This window comes from Akebia trifoliata, chromosome 6, assembly GCF_017979445.1.
Source record: "Akebia trifoliata isolate Shusen 1 chromosome 6, ASM1797944v1, whole genome shotgun sequence".
NCBI classification, from domain to species: Eukaryota; Viridiplantae; Streptophyta; class Magnoliopsida; order Ranunculales; family Lardizabalaceae; genus Akebia; species Akebia trifoliata.
In genome coordinates this window covers 8905229-8923523 of record NC_141380.1, presented here as the reverse complement: position 1 = coordinate 8923523, position 18295 = coordinate 8905229, and the positions used below count along the sequence as shown (strand labels likewise).

The window sequence follows — 18295 nt, the reverse complement described above, 5'->3', positions numbered from 1 at the left end:
AAGAGTTATATGTTTTGTAATGTTGAGATTATAATTTTAGCTAAAATCTTGTAATGTTGTAAGTGTGAGTTTTAATATTTGGTGTGATAAATAATTTAAGAAAATTGGGGTGTGATAAGCAAAATATTTGGGGTGCCGATAGCAGCTCTCTAACGAAAGATTTTATCTTTTCTACGCTAACATTTTGTTAAGTAGATGAAGTTACCATTTTTGAAGTTTTAATTTTTTTGTTGTGTGAAACTATAGACAATGTTCTTTGTTGCTTTTATGGTGTTATCTGAATTTTGATATTTTGTTAGTTTGAGTCTTAAAAGATTTTATCTTTTCTATGTTGATATTTCGTCCAGTAAATGAAGTTACAGTTTGTGAAGTTCTAATGGTTGGTTGTGTGAAGCTAAAGACATTATTCTTTGTTGTTTTTGATGATTTTATGAGAATTTTGATAGTATGTTAGTTTAGATCTTAAGATTGTTTGAAGAAATCTCTAATGTGCATTTGTTCATGACCACTTGAAGGGAAAAGTTATAGTTTTTCCTGTATAGTATAACTTGTTCTATGACCACATATCGTCCAATCTGATATAGTGGAAGTTTCTGTTGGGCTTAGTGATTTAAAATCACATCTTTTGTTTCAAAGGGATGATGGGTGTTTTCACATTTGTGGAGGGGTATTTTAAGAACGTATTTACGTTAGCTTATAAGCAATTAAAAGTAAGTTATAGGTAGTTGTTATAATTTATAAAAAGAAAATTTTCTTGTAAAAGGGCTGTGAATGCAGGTATTTTCTTGATCAGGAAAATTTTATATGTCCATTTTTAAGAGGAGATGCTGTCAAAATTTCAATAAAATTATAAAATTTATAAATTTATTTAAATTAAAAATAATTATTTTTATCATTTTTTAAGAAAAATTTATTATATATATATATATATTTAGTGTAACTATATATTTATTAAGGTATTCTGATAATTTTTTGTGCATTATCAACATTAAGGGTATTTTAATCATTTTATCAGAATCCAGCAATAAAAAATCGTCAAACGAACATCAATTTTTGGCTTATGTGCTTTCGTAACGAACAAGCTTCTGTTGGATGTGACTTTTCAGGCTCTGGGCTTCTACTTCTTCCAGAAGCCAGCTTCTGGAGTTGGAGCTGGCTTCTGTAAAGAACTGACCTTTTATTTTGTCATTAATGTGTAGTTTTAAATATATTAATAATTATTTAAGAAAATTTTAAATTACTTTTATTTTTTACTAGAATTTTCTATAACTTTTTTCATAATACAATTTTTTTAAATTAATAAAATATAGAGGGTGTTTTAAAATATTTTTCAAATAATTAGTGGTTAAACTTTTAGTTTTGGGAAGAAAAAATACTTTTTTTACGAAGTTATTTCTTTATTTACGTTTATACTTTTTTGAACATGTTTTTTTCATTGAAATCTAGATGCATGTATTATTTGATTCCTGATCCATGTGGGAAAAATGACCCTTAGTAAGATCTTAGATCTTACTAAATAAGGCATGTGATAATGAAATACATTTTGCTTAGTCAAATGTAATAATAATGAAAAATATTTTCCTTACTAAGTTAGTAAAAAAGATTTTTTTGACTACATCACCTTATGGCATCAAAATACATGATCCGATGCCACAAGTGGTGTAAAGGAAAAAATTCTATGAACTTTGAAAAAATTCAAAACAAAGTTATTTTTCACCATTGAACTTTATTTATGGTTGTGACTTTATTTTTGGTAGTGGAAATGGAACTTATTTTTTTCCAATAAAGATTAGAACTTTATTAAATAGTTATACATGGGTCAGGTCAGGTATGTCTATTTATAAATGGGTTGGATTTGGGTTTAAGTTGTTGACGTGTTTATTAAATGAGTTGCGTTTGAGTATGGTAAATTTTCATAATATTCTTACCTCAACACAGCACAAATTGACCCATTGCCACCCCAACTCTTCCACATGGTTTAATATCTTGACTCGAAATTTGAGTGATCCGAAAATCAAATTCCGGGTTTTCTTATCCAAATAAAATAATGGATCGAATATGATTTAATTTAAGGGTGTCAATAGATACCCAATTACTCGATGTACCTAAAATCGATTAATCGATTTGGGGTCCACTATGAAAGACCCGATCAATTTTTGGGTTTAGTTATGGGTAGTAATTTTAAGGACACATTGAGAATCGGGTCTCCATTAGGTACCCATTGGGTAAATGAGTAAATAGGATGTTTTTTATTGAAGAAAATTATTTAAGATGATGTTTATATTTATTATTTAGTAGTATAATTAATCAATAGTAATTAATTATTATGGAGGGATATTTCAATATTTAATATATTCTCAAACAAATAACTTAATTCTCAAGTCTCAAGTCTCAATTCTTTCTATTTTCTAAACCTTTATCCATATTTCTTTCTCTCCTTCTCAAGTTTCAACTTCAAAGAAGAACAAAATTACACTCACTGCTTACAAGTTAGATTCTTTTTTTTTTTCTCATCTTTAATGCTTTTAAAGATTAAAACACTCCATTCAAAGTACAAACAAATAGAACAGTCCAACTAACCTTACTAAGTTAGTAAGGATTCTAGCCTTACAAAGGCTACTTGGTCTATTCTTGTGGCATAAAAAACCATGATCCGGTGATTTAGGGTTGCTGGAAGACAAAATTCTATGAACTTTGAAAAAAAATATTAAAAAAAAGTTATTTTTCATTGCAGAAATTTTAGAAAATTAGGTGAAAGTTCGTTAGCCGTCTATTCTCAAAACCTTAGATCAAACTCAAAATAAATATTTTCGATTTTTTTAATATGAGTTTTTGGATGAAATTTAGAGGGTTATGGTGTTGGATTGTAAATGTGATAATTCATTTGAGCAAAACGAACCTTAGAAATCAAGTCAAAATAGTTATTATTCTTATATTAATGGGTAACTAATGGGTATCAGGTATTTGTTGGGTCAATTCTGGTTCCAAGATCTCATACTCGAAACCAAAATCGATGTTGAAGTTTGGATCCAATTTTGGATATATGTGGAATTGACCCGAACTTGACCCATTGACACCCCTAATTTATAATATCCCTTGACCTAACATTACGTGACTCAAGTTAATTTGATTGGCCTGAATCTAAGGATGATTTATTCATATCACGAATGTTCGTATCTAATCTAATAGGAAATGCAATTCAACTCAAACCGAGTAGTGACTTGGCAAAGTAAAATCCCAATTCAGTAATGATTTTTATTTATTTATCAAAATCTAAAATATGTATGTACGGTTGTTAATGGATCAGATTAGACCTAAAATCCGATCCAATAACTTCGGGCTTGGATTGATGTTTTTGATTCCAATGAGGATCCAATCAGATAAGATTTTCGATCTGACATCTTATTGGATTAGATCTAGATAAATCATGTCCCGATTCGATAATATGTTAGAAAGTATATAAATTATATTATATACTTATTGAGATGTACAAAGTTCTAATAAAATCCGACTCAATAGTTATCGGATTAATTCTGGATCTGATTCTTATTGGATCAGTACCAAATCAACACAGATCCGATCTGGACGTCGTCCAATTGACAGCCCTGTAAATATGAATATACTCACTCATAATGCAATTTAACAACTACATCACGAGTCTACTACAAACACCGTAGTATAGATAGATATCGGATCTTATCCGCACCATTTCATGCCCTACCCGTAACCCAAACTCCTCAAAAAGATATAAAAAATCGAAACCCTAGATTTGTTCTTCGTCTCCTTCGCTTCCTCCACTTTTGTTTTTGCAGGCAAAGATTTCCTCCTCAGCTTCTTTCAGCAGCAGCAGCAGCAGCTAAGATGGGTCGGGTGCGCACGAAGACAGTGAAGAAATCCTCTCGACAAGTGATCGAGAGGTACTATTCGAGGATGACTTTAGATTTCCACACAAACAAGAAGATGTTGGAGGAGGTCGCCATCATCCCCTCGAAGCGTCTCCGCAACAAGATTGCTGGATTCTCAACCCATCTCATGAAACGAATCCAAAAAGGCCCAGTTCGTGGGATCTCTCTCAAACTCCAAGAAGAGGAGCGAGAGCGTCGCATGGATTTCGTACCTGATGAGTCCGCCATTAAGACTGATCTCATCGAAGTCGATAAGGAGACCATCGACATGCTTGCTGCTTTGGGTATGTCTGATCTTCCTGGTGTGGTTAAGCAGGCTGATCCCAGTCCTGCGCCGGCTTTCGGTAGGGGAGGTGCTGGTGTTCCTGGAAGGAGATATTGAGAATATAAGCTTTTATGGGTTAGTGGTGAATTTGGTATTTTGTTTCAATTAATCGAGATTTTCTTTTAATATGGAGATTTCAGTTTGTTTTGGACTCCTAGATGATTACTCTTTACTTGTTATAATGGAGATAATTTAAATTTTGATGATTATGACTTTAATTTTGTTACATTGTTGTGGGAATGGACAGTTGTGTGTGTTTCTCTTTTATGAATTTTATTTTCTGGGTGTGAGTCTATGGATTTGTTAAAGATCTGGGTTTGATTTGGTTTTTGTGATTGTTGTGGGAAATAAGCAGTTAAGTGTGCTTTTGATCCATTTTATGGTATTGGGTTCAATTTAGTTTGTATGATTCTTGTTAGAGGTGAAGATTAGCAAGCATTGGATTGATTTCATCATAGATTTCAATGCTTATGTTATAATTTGAAGTCTATTTTTTTTTTTCTTTTTTTTTGAAAGTCATTAGGGTTTTATGACACAGTTTTGATGATGTTAGTATCATGGTTTAAAATATCGAATTGTATCGGTCGATACGTATCAATACTGGCTGAGTTCAATACAAAACGTTGACTCCAAAACGTTGGATGTACCGAGTATGTATCAGGATGTATCAGTTTGTATCAAATATATCAGTCAATACCATATTGGTTTCTTTCAAAGAAAAAAAAGCTGACTCAATTCTTTTCTTAGTTGGCACTGGAGCAATCTTTTTGATATAATATTGTGACATGGTTTGTGTGATCGTTGTCAAAAATCATCTCCTTTATTAGTATGCTTTGGATTAATATGTTTGAAATCAGTCTGATGTGCCTTCAGGATTATTGTGCAAAGAAAACGTGGACAAAAGCTGAGTTCAAGGGCCCACACCTAATGTCTTGATGAAAGTGACGATTGTTATCTCACTTTACTTCTTTCAATATCTTATGAGATTAAAGCTCTATGTGTTTCCTCTCTTGGGATAAATGACTAATTTTTGGGTGATCTTGTAGAGTCTAGAATGCTGTAAGCAAGGAGTGGCTTAGGTTACAAAGTAGACAAACTTGCCGTTCTACAAGTATAGTGAGTATATTTGCAAGTATACATGCTTGCAAGGGAGGAAAATGTCTGAAAGTTAAGAGGTCTAAATGAGACAGCATCTCTGTTGCATTAAAATGTCATTAGAATTTAAAAACAAAGAGCAATAAATGATCAGACCAGGTAGGTGTGCTGAAGGTTCAAATCACATTGATATATTATTGTAGTCTTTAGTGGGACGAGGTTTGAGTGTAAGCAAGGGTCCTTTACATCTGTGTATCTAGGTCTTCCTTTCGGGCAGGGTTCAAGTGTAGAGAAATCTAGGAGCCTATTGTTGAGAAGGTGGGGGAAGATGTTGAATTCTTGGAAAGTGAGGTATTTGTCGAAAGGTGGCAAAGCCATACAGATCAAGAGCACCCTTTCGAGTATTTGAGTATACCAGTTATCTTTATATGAAATCCCCAAGAGTGTCGAGTTGTCGTTGGAAAAGTTGATTAGGGATTTTTTGTGGAACAATAAGGAAGGGTAAATAAAATTTCATTTGATTAAGTGGAATGTGATTTGCTCCCTGAAAAAGATCGGGGGGTTGGGCATTAAGGGCTTCAAGTTGTCAAATGTGACCCTGCTAGGGAATTGGTTATGGAGATTCAGAGAAGAGGTCAATTTTATGGAGGAAAGTGATTAAGACAAAGCATGGTTAAAAGATTCATGGATGGGGAAGTAAGGAGGTGAAGTCTCTTTATGGGTGAAGTTTGAGGATAGGTATTATGAGTGTAGGTCCTCATTTTAGGGAGTCGGTGGCCTTTACTTTTGGGAGTGGTGGCAGGATTTGCTTTTGGGACGATATGTGGCTCGACAATTCTCCACTAGCCATATAGTTCCCGTTACTCTACGATCTGTCCTTGAAAATTGATCTTCCCATTACTGCCTTCTTGAACCGATTTGGGAATGATTTTTCATGGGATTTCGACTTCAGAATGGATTCTAATGATTGGGAGATTCAGGAGCTGGCATATTTGGCCTTCAAACTTGATCAAGTTCTCGTGGAGCTCTCGGGGGTTGATAAGAGGGAATGGACTTGTACAAAGGATATAAATTTCTTGGTATGATCTTTCTGTTCAGCGTTGTCCTCACACGGTTTGTCTTCCTTCCCTGTGGGGTCCCATTTGGGGTTACAAAGTACCTTTGAAAGTGGCTTTCTTCATTTGGTTGTTGGCCTATGGAAAAATCATTTCTTTTGATAACCTTATGAGCATAGGCTTTATTGGGCCAAATACATGTTTTTTCTGTAGAGAGAATGGTGACTCGATTGCTCATATCTTGATTCATTGCCCTTTGGTGGCAAAGCTTTGGTTTCATTTCTTGTGCCTAGTGTTGTCAAATGTGGCCGCATATGCGAAATCCAAATAAAAAATTGCATATGCCATACTCGCATATACATGAATATGCTGTCCAGGAAAGTATGCGTTGGCATAATTCCAATGGTAAAAAATATGATTGTTGGACACATGATTTTTTTTTTTGTTTTTGCTTCACCCATTTTCCTATAAATACCCCTCTCCTACTCCCCATACTTCATCTACAACACACTCTCTACTCTCTACTACCTTCTTTAAGCTCCAATCTCTTTCTTTCTTCAATTCTTCTCAAGCCTCTCAACTCTCAAGTTCTCAAGTCACTTACTCACTAGTTACTATTATCATTCATCACTCATTCTCAACTCTCATGTTTTGGTGTATGAACTATGATTTATGAATGAAAATATAGAATTTATGCATTACTTAATTACCAAGTATTTTTCTGGATTTTTTCTGAATTTTTTAGCATTTTTTTTTTTATATTTTTTTTTCTGCATTTTTCCCAAATTGTTTTTTTGCTGAATATGCCGTGGCATATGTGATATGCGATTTTGCATATGCAAACAGCCCATGCTGGTCGCATAGACCATTTGACAACACTGCTTGTGCCTTTTCAAGTGCTCTTGGGTGATTCCAAATTCAGTCCTACCACTTTTCCAAGCTTGGAGCCATAATGCGTTCTCTCTCTGTTTTTCGTTTTGCTTATCGTCGGTATCCCCACCTTTTGGGTGAGACTAATCCCATAGTTACACGCATTGTCCCCTCGGAAAGTCCTACGTGCAACTGGTTGAGTCCAGGGTCAACGGGACCCTGGAGGGTGGCCCCAAGGAATTCATAGCTTTGTGGGGGTTTCGAACACTTGACCTACCTTTCTTGAGGTGCTTATCAAGGCTCTGCTTGCCACTAGGCCAAATCCTTGGGTTGCCATAATGTGTTCTCGGGTAGAAAAAGAACCCTTTGGGCTCTCACCTCTTTTACCATATGCTGGGCCATGTGGCGAGAAATAAATCAAAGGATCTTCCATAGGGTGAGTATTAGCTTTCAAGACTTGGTCATGGAGTGGTTGTTTTTGTAGAGTAAATCTGACCCGGATTTTAAAGGGATGATTTTTGAGGAGTTTGTTTTTAGATGGGAGTCATTGTGCTTGGCTTAGTTTTGCAAGTGTTGCTTTGGTGTACTGTGGCTGGTGATTTCAACCACCGTTTTCTTTGGTTAATAAAATTTGTTTACTAGTTTAAAAAAATTGTAGTCTTATGGACCCAAATAAAAATTTAGTGGATTTTAGGAACAAACTCCTTGCATCACTATAATGCTTTTGCGCACTTTTAGGACAATTGGGTTGGATGTAAGGTGAGAGTCTAAGTTTGTTTTGTTTCAATTGCCCTTTGAGGCATGGATACGTCTTTTGTGTCTTTTCAAATCCTGTTGCATATATTTCTAACAAATAGCACATCCCACTTGGCATGTCTCTAATCTTATTCTATGGCTGTGGAGATCTGGGTTGAAATTTGACAATTTGTGGAAAGTGGAAATGAATTGTGCAATCTGATTATGGTTTGGAACCAAGGGGGTGGGAAAGTGGGAATGCGAGAGGCTCATATGGATGTGGGGTTTGTAAAGGTGTTCCAAGGATTCATCCAAAATTTCGTTGGAGAATTGTCTTTAGAGCAGGAAAAGGGAATGAGATTCACTTTTGGGAGGATGTCTGATGTGGCTAGTCATCCTTAAAATCTCAATTTGCATCTCTCTACTCAATTTTTCTAAAGAAAAGTTCCTTAATTTTAAGCTTCAGTGGTCAGAAGGAATCACTCTATTGGAGTCTGCTGTTAGTCTTATAAGTAGTTTGTCATCTATTTGTGCTCCATCAATGTCATTTGATTGCGAAATAAGGATGGTATATATTCTTTTTTTGAGTTCTTTTTATTGATCTTCAAGTCAAAATTCTGCTACTATTGAGTTTATAGCTTCTTTCATTTGGGGTTTTCATGTCTGTCCAAGGCGTCATTTTATATGGTCCGTTGTGTTTTATTGGATTCTTACAATGGATCATCTTATTTGTAAGGGAACCATTTTGATTGCCTAATGTTTCATGTGCAAAATTTGAGGTGAGAACAGTCATATCATATTTAGTCCATTGCAACATATAACTCATTCCACTTGGATTTTGTGTCTTTTGCAAATCAGTTGGGCTTGACCAAAATTGTTACACTTTCTATTACAATGTTGGCAGAAATGTTATTTCTTGGTAGGAAAATGATTCTTTAGTTTTTGGTCCCAATTGTGGGGAATTTGCCAACGTAGAGCGTATCATTATCACCATAACTAATTTATATTGGGTGCAAACTAGTCTAAGATCTCAAGGGAATTTTCTTTGAAGAAGAAAGGAAACATAATCAACTTGAATTCAAAATACAACAGTTGAGGACCTCTTCAAATAAGGAAGAATATCTAATTCATATATGATGCTGTAAACTCTCTTCTTCCCAATTATTGACAGGAAAATTTCTCTAGGAATTCCTGGGGCCAATGATTTTGTCAAAGAATTTCAAATAGTTGGATCCATCTATGAAATTTTCTACATAAAAACTTAAGCTCCATCAATGTTTAAAATCGTTTGATCAAGTTATTTTTTAGTTGTCTGGCTATTTTTGGAGGATCCAAATAAACTAACCTACACACCATTTTCAAAACATAAATGTAGGTAAAAACATTGATAAAAGGCAACACTATTGAAAAATAAACCAACCATCAAAATATTGGTTTTTATTCCATGGCAATTATAATAATCAACCACAAAGAAGTGGGGACTGCCACATAACATTAAGATCTTAAATACACAACTATATAATAACTCAAAATTGCAGGGTCTTTCCATCCTAATTCATCTGAGGTCTGTCCATGTTCCAGGCTTTCAGGTTCCTTATTGTTATGTTCTCAGTCCCATTGTTGAATGCAAACAAATGGGCATCCTTTCCTGCTGCGAGAGTCGGATAAACCCTAGATGTGATGCATGTTTTCCCTCCAGCACCAAAACTTTCCACAACTGAATGATCAATCTGTAACAACAACAACAAAAAAAATTTAAACCAAAAACGAGAACATCAAATGTACTTGAAATACATGAAACTGTAAATTGTAACGAAACAAGGATAGAAAGCCATACCAAACTCCTAAGGGAAAGCTTTCCATCATCTAAGTTAACATCTACAAAACCTCCATAAGATGGTTTGTATAGTCCTGTTTCTCTTAAGGAGGACCTATTTTTTTATACATCAAGAGATGGAGATCACAAGGCAGTTAGTAGATTAAAGTGACATGGTTTTATATGAAAAAGTTTATTGAGTTAAAGAGAATCTAAATGGAGCTTAAGACGGGCCGGGTTTGGGGTGGATCTGAGTATCTGTATTTGGTTCTGATTTTTTATTTATCTGGATCCGAATCCATATCCAAATCATTTTTCTTTCTTTAAATCTGTATTTGATCCGACCTGACCAAATTGCTTGATTCGAGTTGGTCAGGTTTGATCATTTTGGACTGTTCAACAATATTTTTGCTATATTTCTTTTCTAGTTACTATACTACTCTATTTTACCATTATAATTGTTTTTTATTTTATAAGAATTCATGTTATATTAAAGCAGTAGAAAAATGATATTTTGAAATATATTTTTGAAGCAATATATCATTCGGATCTTAGTGGATATAGGGATGCACCCAATTTGGATCCAACTCGGATCGAGGGACATCAACCCATATTCGACCCATTTTTTTTATTTGGGTATACTCCGGTGAACCAATACCGCTAAAATCGGTTTCGGACCTCTCGGATATCAGATAAAACCCCACCCATTTTAAGCTCCAAATCTACAAGAGATTATTAACTAACCTTTTACCACCAGAGCACATGAGAACTACATGCTTGTCCTGAGCTTTGAAAACCCTGAAGAAAACAGCAGTATATTCCTCTAGGTTGTTGGAAGCCAAAGTTAACAAGCCAAAGGGCCCGATACCACCTTGAACGGAAGCATCCTTAAGACCGCAGACCAGTTCGGCGTCGACCCAAGTTGGATCGAATGGTTCTGCTTCTTTTAAGCTTGGTATATGGAACGTTACTTCAACGTCGGCCTTTGAAGAACATATAAGTACCCAATGAGTGAAGGAAACTTAGACCCACAAAAAAAAGAAGCTACATTTTGTGAAGTTAAAACAGAATTCAGAGGAGGTATTTAAGAAACATACCTGTTCAGGATCAATTCCATGAACTTCAACAAGTCCCCCCTTCTTGAGGTCTACATCGCTCAGCTCAACTTTGTGTCCTCTTAGAGTTTTGATTTCTTCGACTGGCCATTGTAGGAGCTGTTTTCCACCTTTGTCAAGCCACACTGTCCTTGGAATTGCCTGTAAGACATGTACTTAATGTCAACTAATCATCATACAGTGGTCCAAAATGTACTAAACACTTCTACCCAAATCGAGGAACATAGGCAATTTTTATATTTTGGATTTTAATAATATATATATATATATATATATAGGGTCCCTATCCGTGGCCAACAGTTTGGCAAACATTTTGGCAAACACTTTTTCAAAACATGGGTTAGAGGTCTTGGAATGGGCTGATTTTTGGTGAGGATGATCTCTACGGTGAGGAGATCATCCTCACCAAAAATCAGCTCATTCCAAAACTTCTAGCCCCATTTTACAAGTTGAAAAATCGTGAACCGTCCATTTTTTGTAAACCATTTTTGATGAGGTTAGAAGTTTTGGAATGAGCTGATTTTTGGTGAGGATGATCTCCTCACCGTAGAGATCATCCTCACCAAAAATCAGCCCATTCCAAGTCCTCTAACCCATGTTTTGAAAAATGTGTTTGCCAAAATGTTTGCCAAACTGTTGGCCATGGATCGCTACCCATATATATATGTATGGATATATGGGCAATTTCAACAGCCAACAAACAAAGCCAACATTTTGTCTTGTATGGGTTAGAAGTTTCGAGCCCATCAAAAGTGGTTTACAAGTTGAAGAATCGTGGACTGTTAATTTTTACCACTTTGTAAACCACTTTTGATGGGGTTAGAGGTTTCGGAATGAGCTGATTTTTTGTGAGGAATATCTTTTGTTTGCATTTATTATGTAAAAAAAACAAGTATTTATTATGTAAAAATACCAACATATCCTTATCTTTTTCACTAAAAGACAAAATAGATAAGGGTATCATTGGAAAGTGAATGTGGTGGATAATGTTAACGTCCATATGATGTCTTGGACATTAGCATTATATATATGGGTCTCGTTCAACAACAAACATTTTGGCAAAACATTTTTCAAAACATGGGTTAGAGGTTTTGGAATGGGCTGATTTTTGGTGAGGATGATCTGTACGGTGAGGAGATCATCCTCACAAAAAATTAGCCCATTCCAAAACTTCTAGCCCCATGTTTACAAGTTGAAAAATCGTGGACCATCCATTTTTTGTAAACCATTTTTGATGGGGTTAGAAGTTTTGGAATGGGCTGATTTTTGGTGATGATGATTTCCTCATCGTAAAAATCATCCTCACCAAAAATCAATGAGGAAATCATCATCACCAAAAATCAGCCCATTCCAAAACCTCTAACCCATGTTTTGAAAAATGTTTTGCCAAAATGTTTGTTGTTGAACATTTCCCTATATATATATATAGATATATATATCCAATCAAACAGGAAGTTCATGGTTTCAGGATTGTGGGGATCATAGAGGTATAGGGAGAAATCTCAGACTAATATCTTTTTCAAGAGAGTGAATTGCCCTCATCTCATCCCTGAACGTCGGCACTAACGAATCACAAAATCTTCTTGTGTTCAGTGTGATATCTAACTTTTAGTACCTTGGTCATCGGATCTAGGGTTTCTCATTACTTATATAAAAAAAAAAAAAATCTAGGGTTTCTCATTCACATCAACAATCATTCCAAAAAAGAACACCATGAACAAAAATAAACACAAAAGTATTAACTGATCAGTGTGTCTGACAAGTTTACCTGAATGCCAGCCCAGCCCTTTTCATTATCGTCTTTCTTAGTATCAGACTCGTTCGCCCATCCCCACAAAATCCTCCTATTCTTCCCAGCATCGAAGAACGTTTTAGATGCATAGAAATTCCCATAGTCATACCTCAACCCCATAGAATTATCAGCCGAAGTGTTATCAGGTACGTATCGATCCTTCTTCTGAAAATAAGTACCAATTGTGTAGTACTCGAACCTTCTTAAATCAAGGCTCACCTTCAAAACATGCCTAACGTGATTCCCTTCTACCGATGTATCTATTCCTTTATTCTCCCCATTCAACGCGACAGGATAGAAATCGGGACACTCCCACATACCCGTATTTGGTGCAGAGTGGATCGGATGTTTCGCTAAAGTCCAATTAACAAAATCTCTACTCCTATATAATAGAGCCATGCCCCTATGCTTCCTCAGGTTCCCAACCAATACTCTCCAATGCCCATCTTTGCCCAACCACGCTGTTGTGGGGTCTCGAAACGCGCTTACATTCAGTCCATTGTTTGGTTGCATCAATGGGTTGTAATCGGGCTTTGTCCATTCCCTAAGGTACGGATCTGATAAGTTCTTCGGAAATGCAATGTTCTGTACTTGCCTATGCTGTGGGTCGAGGCCAGTGTAGAGGATCGCAGGTTTGTTGTCGGGAGGGAGGATGGTGGCCGAGCCTGACCAACACCCATTTATGTCAAATGGCTTGGAAGGGTAGATCGCTGGTTCGAGTGGGATCCAATTGATCAAATCCTTAGATATGGAATGGGCCCACACAATGTTGCCCCACACAGCACCCTTGGGGTTGTATTGGTAGAAAAGATGGTAGATGCCATTGTAATACATAGGGCCTGTTTCATTTGTTGGAATCAAATTGAAGAGAAAGAATTATTATAGATAAAATGTGGATAAAAAAAGAAAAGACTAATAATTCTTAGATTGTTAACTTACCATTTGGGTCTGTTGGTTCGTTTGTCGTCGCAAAAATTAGAATGCCATTCAATGAAGGAAAGAAAGACAAATAAGTCAGACACCGTTGCAGTTGAAAAAACAAGAAAAATAAATTCAGCTTACCGACAACAGAAACAACAACAACAGCAACAACAAGACGGGAGGCGGGGTTCATGACACAATTCTTATACATTTTGGTTCAAGCTTAATTAAGTTCAACTTAGCAAATGAATAAAGATTTTACTGAGGTGCACCTCCCTAACCAATGCACCAAAAACTCCCATGCAATAATAGTGCAGAAAATTAAACTCTTACTTCACAGGGAATAACAAACAAATGATAATGTTTCTTTTCTCGAGTACTATTTGAAATTTAGAAGAGCTATGTGGAAAGCCTACTGAATTGCTGGAAAAAATAAATAAATTTGGTCCTACTTATAAAATGTGGAAATGGGAGCAAATGAGTTTCGATCGGAGACGAAACAAGAAAAATGGATTTTGATTCATTCAACTTCTAAGACAGTGTGCTCATCAGCTCTAGCCTTGAAGATGTGGATCATCCAAGGCACCTTAATATGGTGTACTCCTACTACTCCTTACGAGAATAGATAAGGCGATTTAGGTGATATCCAATGTAGATCCAACTTCCAATTTAATATGGTGATTTAGGTGATGTCCAAGGGGGCCACGATGGCTCATCGTTTATTCAGAATCCATAAATCCCTTATCAATGTATAATAGATAACGATCTCTCGAGCCCCAAACCCAAAACCTAAAACCCAACTCTCTTTCAACATTTGCCGATATGCAATCCAACACGGATAACCATTTTCTTTAACAATCATATATCCTCTAAATGGAAAAAAAATAAAAAAGAAAACAAATAGAATTCAATTTTTCTGGTTTATGTAGAATGTTGTGGAGTATCATGGCATATATCGAAGTCTTATTAAAAAAATTAGGATTAATGGAACAAAGTTAGCTTCATTATTTAATTCTATTTAAAAGTATCAATGAAACAGAATATCAAAACATATCTTAGAAGATGAATTTTTTTTTTTTTTCTGTACCAATAACTAATCCGATGTCATTCTGCTATTTTTGTTCAGGTTTGGAACTGAATCAAAACAAAAATGTGAAAAAGACAAGGGAAAATTACTTGAAAGACCATCGCGGAAGGACTTCTTTCTAAATAGTCCCTAAGTTTTCAGGGGTTGCTTGGTAGGATATTTAGTAAACTTTTTTTTTTTTAAAATGGTCCTTGGACCTTATCTCCCACATTTCTCACAATTGAATACCCTAATCATTTGAAATCATTGTTTTCATCCAAAAATTGGATTTTTGACACTTCAATTGAGTTTCAATGATTTCATTTTGTCAAAAAGAATTTACGAAAGAAGAAAAGTCATTTTCAAGAGTTTTTTCAAATATTGTGAACATGTATACAAAAAATTAGAGTTTTTTACTTTTTTTTTTTTTTAAATTTTTGGATGAAAATCAAACAATAATGATTCTTTTGGGTTGAAATCATTTAAACAAGTTGTTAGCTCAAGTTTTTAGTTGATCTTTCTATGTATTTTAGTTGGTAAAGCTTGAAAATTGAAAATGGGTGTATTTTACCAATGATGAGTTCATCATTTTTTATTTAAAAATGTGGTGAACTCGACAATAAATAATGGTGAGTTTGACAGTAAAAAATGTGAACTTGATATTAAATAAAAAAAAACGTCGAGTTCGATGGTAAAAATTATGAACTAGACAATATGAGGGACCATTAAGAAAGAAAAAGTGTACAAAACATCCCATCAAGCTAAAGTGCAAAACTTCGGGCATATTTAAAAATAAACCCTTCAACGAGGGTCCTTTAAGTAATTTTCCAAAAGACAAAGCACATAAGATTCTATTTTTAATAATATACTAAAATATAAAACAATATGACTAAGGGGGTCCACTAATAGGTGAAAGTAATTGTGTCGCCAGAAATCAGTTGGAGCACACCAACCTCAGATGCCGGATAATTTTTTATTACGTATTTTTAGAAAGGTAATTTAGTTAGAGAAACCCTTTACTTAATGAGATAGTGAGGAATTAGGGCTTACTAAGCCTCATCGATAGTCCATAAAACTTCGAGATGTATAGAACAAGACCTCGAGTTTTGTTATGCATCTCGAGAATTTATTTTACAATTCTCGAGGTCCTTTTGTTGGTGGACGAGGTTTAGTAAGGCCTTTTTTCCTCATTATCTTAATAAGACTAGTTGGACTCATTTAGTTAAGGAAAATGTGTGAAACGATGTCCGTTTCAATTTTACTCCAACACAATCTTGAGTTAAACTCTTATTATATTCATGAGTTGTGATAATGTGACGCCCCTATGCCCTCCATCACAGAATCGTATATCATTTGCCTCGAGATACACAAGAACAAAACTTATGATTTTACGTATTCCGATGCAAATGATCTACGGTTCTGTGATAGAGATGTATGTGAGAGGGGGCCTCAAAAAATTATTATCTCTTACCTCTAATCTTACAATTTTGGATATATTCCAATTAAAGAAATATTTAGAATATATCAAATAAGGATATAACTATAATTAATTAATGAAAAGAATTTAATGAACATAAATTATCAAATTTGCTTTTTTTTTTTTTTTTTTTTTTTTTTTATGAAATAAAATTTTATAAGAAATGTAGATTGTTTTTTTGGATAAATACAAAATTTTATTAAAAAAGAAGGGTCTTCCTGAAAAAGGGCAAGATTAATATTTACTAAAACAGTCAAATGCATCACACTATAATAATTATTCATACCAAAAAGTTGCGAACATTTACATTTTTACCCTTTTATGTGAATTACATATAACTAAGGGCATAAAGGTAAATTCACCAAATTATCCATATAATGACCTATTTTGGTAATTTTCCAAAAAGTAATATATGGATAAGAATACGGGGTCCATCAATGGGTCCCATTTAACAACAATCAGGTCCAGATGGAACATACATTCAACAAATGGCATAATAATAAATTCATAAAATCATCCAGATAATAACCGTAGAAAACTGTTTTGGTAATTTTCCTAAAAAGTAATATAAGGCTAAGAATACGGGGTCCACCAATGGGTCCCATCTAACAACCATCAGATACAGATGGCGTCAATGATCTGTTTCTCATTGAAACCCAAAGATCAACCCAATTTGATTATCTCACATTTTCTCAGTAAAATTAATTTTCTTTCACACCAATCAAGATTACACCATTAGTGATAAAAAAAATTGATTTTTTTAACGGCTGAGATCAACCCATTATTCTAATAGCTTGGCTAAATAGGGGACCAATGGATCTAACATAAATTCTGAAGTAAAAAAAAAAAAAAAAATGTAATAGAAAACTATGTTCAAGTTACAGAGGTACGGTACCATGAACTACCTGGCGCATGTTAGTGTTTCTTAGCCATTCAGCAAGATTACGACTTGTAAGGTAGATAATCTTGACGGTGCATGTTAGCACAGCCCTAAAAATTAGGGATGGATGTGCATTACGCACCCTCTAATAATAAAAAAAATTACTGAAAAAAAAAAATTACTGACCGTTGATCCAGTTCCTCGGGGGTTGAAAATGGTACCCTGTTCTTTGTTCTTCGATGACTGTTTCTACCATAAGAGATTGGTATTCTGGGTAAACCTTGTGAGATGCTTCGACGCCATTGTTGCTTATGAGATTGAAAGAGAAGATTATTACAATCCAAACCGGAACTCTCGAAATCGCCATTGGCGAGAGTCGATAAAGAGAGAGAGAGAGAGAGAGAGAGAGGTTTTACAATAATAATAATAATTTTTTTCAAAAAGGGTGTAAAAGAAGAAGTATTTATAGGAGAGGAGTTAGGAGATAAGTTTGACATTGTGTCCAATATATAGAAACGGGACTCTTGGAACCCTTTATTTTTTAGTATAATTCTCGCGATATTTTCGTTTAACTTGTAGATCTAGTACTTCTCGCAGTTATTTTTCTATCAGACTCCAGTTTTCCATATATCATATTATCTGACTTAGTCCTTGGGATACATTGTCAAAATAGTCAGCCTCACTTGACTAACTAAGTAAGATTCCACGGAATCTAAAGGTTGTTGTGTTGGATTGCAAATATGGTAATCTGTGTGGTCCTAGCGATCCTTGTAAGATTTGAAATCTTACTACATTGGTAAGAAAAGTGTTTTTCTTGTCAAAATCGCTAAGTCATCCATCGGAAACTTTATTATCTTCTTAGAGTTGGGTGTTGTAATTGGGAAAGAGGAAATCTATTTGCACCTCAACATTTTTACTTATTACGTCTCAATTTCTTAAATTCTTTATCAAACCCATAAACATCATTAACAAAAAGAGTCGTGCTGGGGGTGATACAGGATTTAGTGTGATTCTCACAATTTTGACTTGCACATGCATAAATAACCATAGATGATTTTTACTTGTATCATAAGGAAACACATTTATGGTTATGTGCACATCTCATGTTAGACTTCTGAGAATTGCAATAAATTCTTTTTGTCATTTCAATATTTTTCGAAAGAAAAATCTAATAAGAAAAAGGAAAATGCTGAAATGATACAAAGGAAACACAAGGGTGACAAAATTGATGTGGGGGTGCGCA

At 34.7% G+C, this 18295-nt stretch overlaps 2 protein-coding genes across 2 annotated transcripts; one reads left to right on the top strand and one right to left on the bottom strand.

Annotated features, from left to right (window-relative positions):
• Positions 1–3764: 3764 nt before the first annotated feature.
• LOC147400105 (small ribosomal subunit protein eS17-like) lies at positions 3765–4456 on the top strand. Its single transcript, XM_086445710.1, has one exon. The coding sequence runs from the start codon at positions 3862–3864 to the stop codon at positions 4285–4287; it is 426 nt and encodes a 141-aa protein (XP_086301836.1). The 5' UTR covers positions 3765–3861; the 3' UTR covers positions 4288–4456.
• A 4932-nt stretch (positions 4457–9388) lies between these two features.
• LOC147400104 (beta-fructofuranosidase, insoluble isoenzyme 1-like) lies at positions 9389–17487 on the bottom strand. The gene is made up of 7 exons (XM_086445711.1): positions 17239–17487; positions 13648–13656; positions 12685–13547; positions 10899–11057; positions 10546–10784; positions 9823–9916; positions 9389–9715 (listed from the first exon to the last, which is right to left on the bottom strand). The coding sequence occupies exons 1-7, from the start codon at positions 17417–17419 to the stop codon at positions 9536–9538; spliced, it is 1725 nt and encodes a 574-aa protein (XP_086301837.1). The 5' UTR covers positions 17420–17487; the 3' UTR covers positions 9389–9535.
• Positions 17488–18295: the final 808 nt, after the last annotated feature.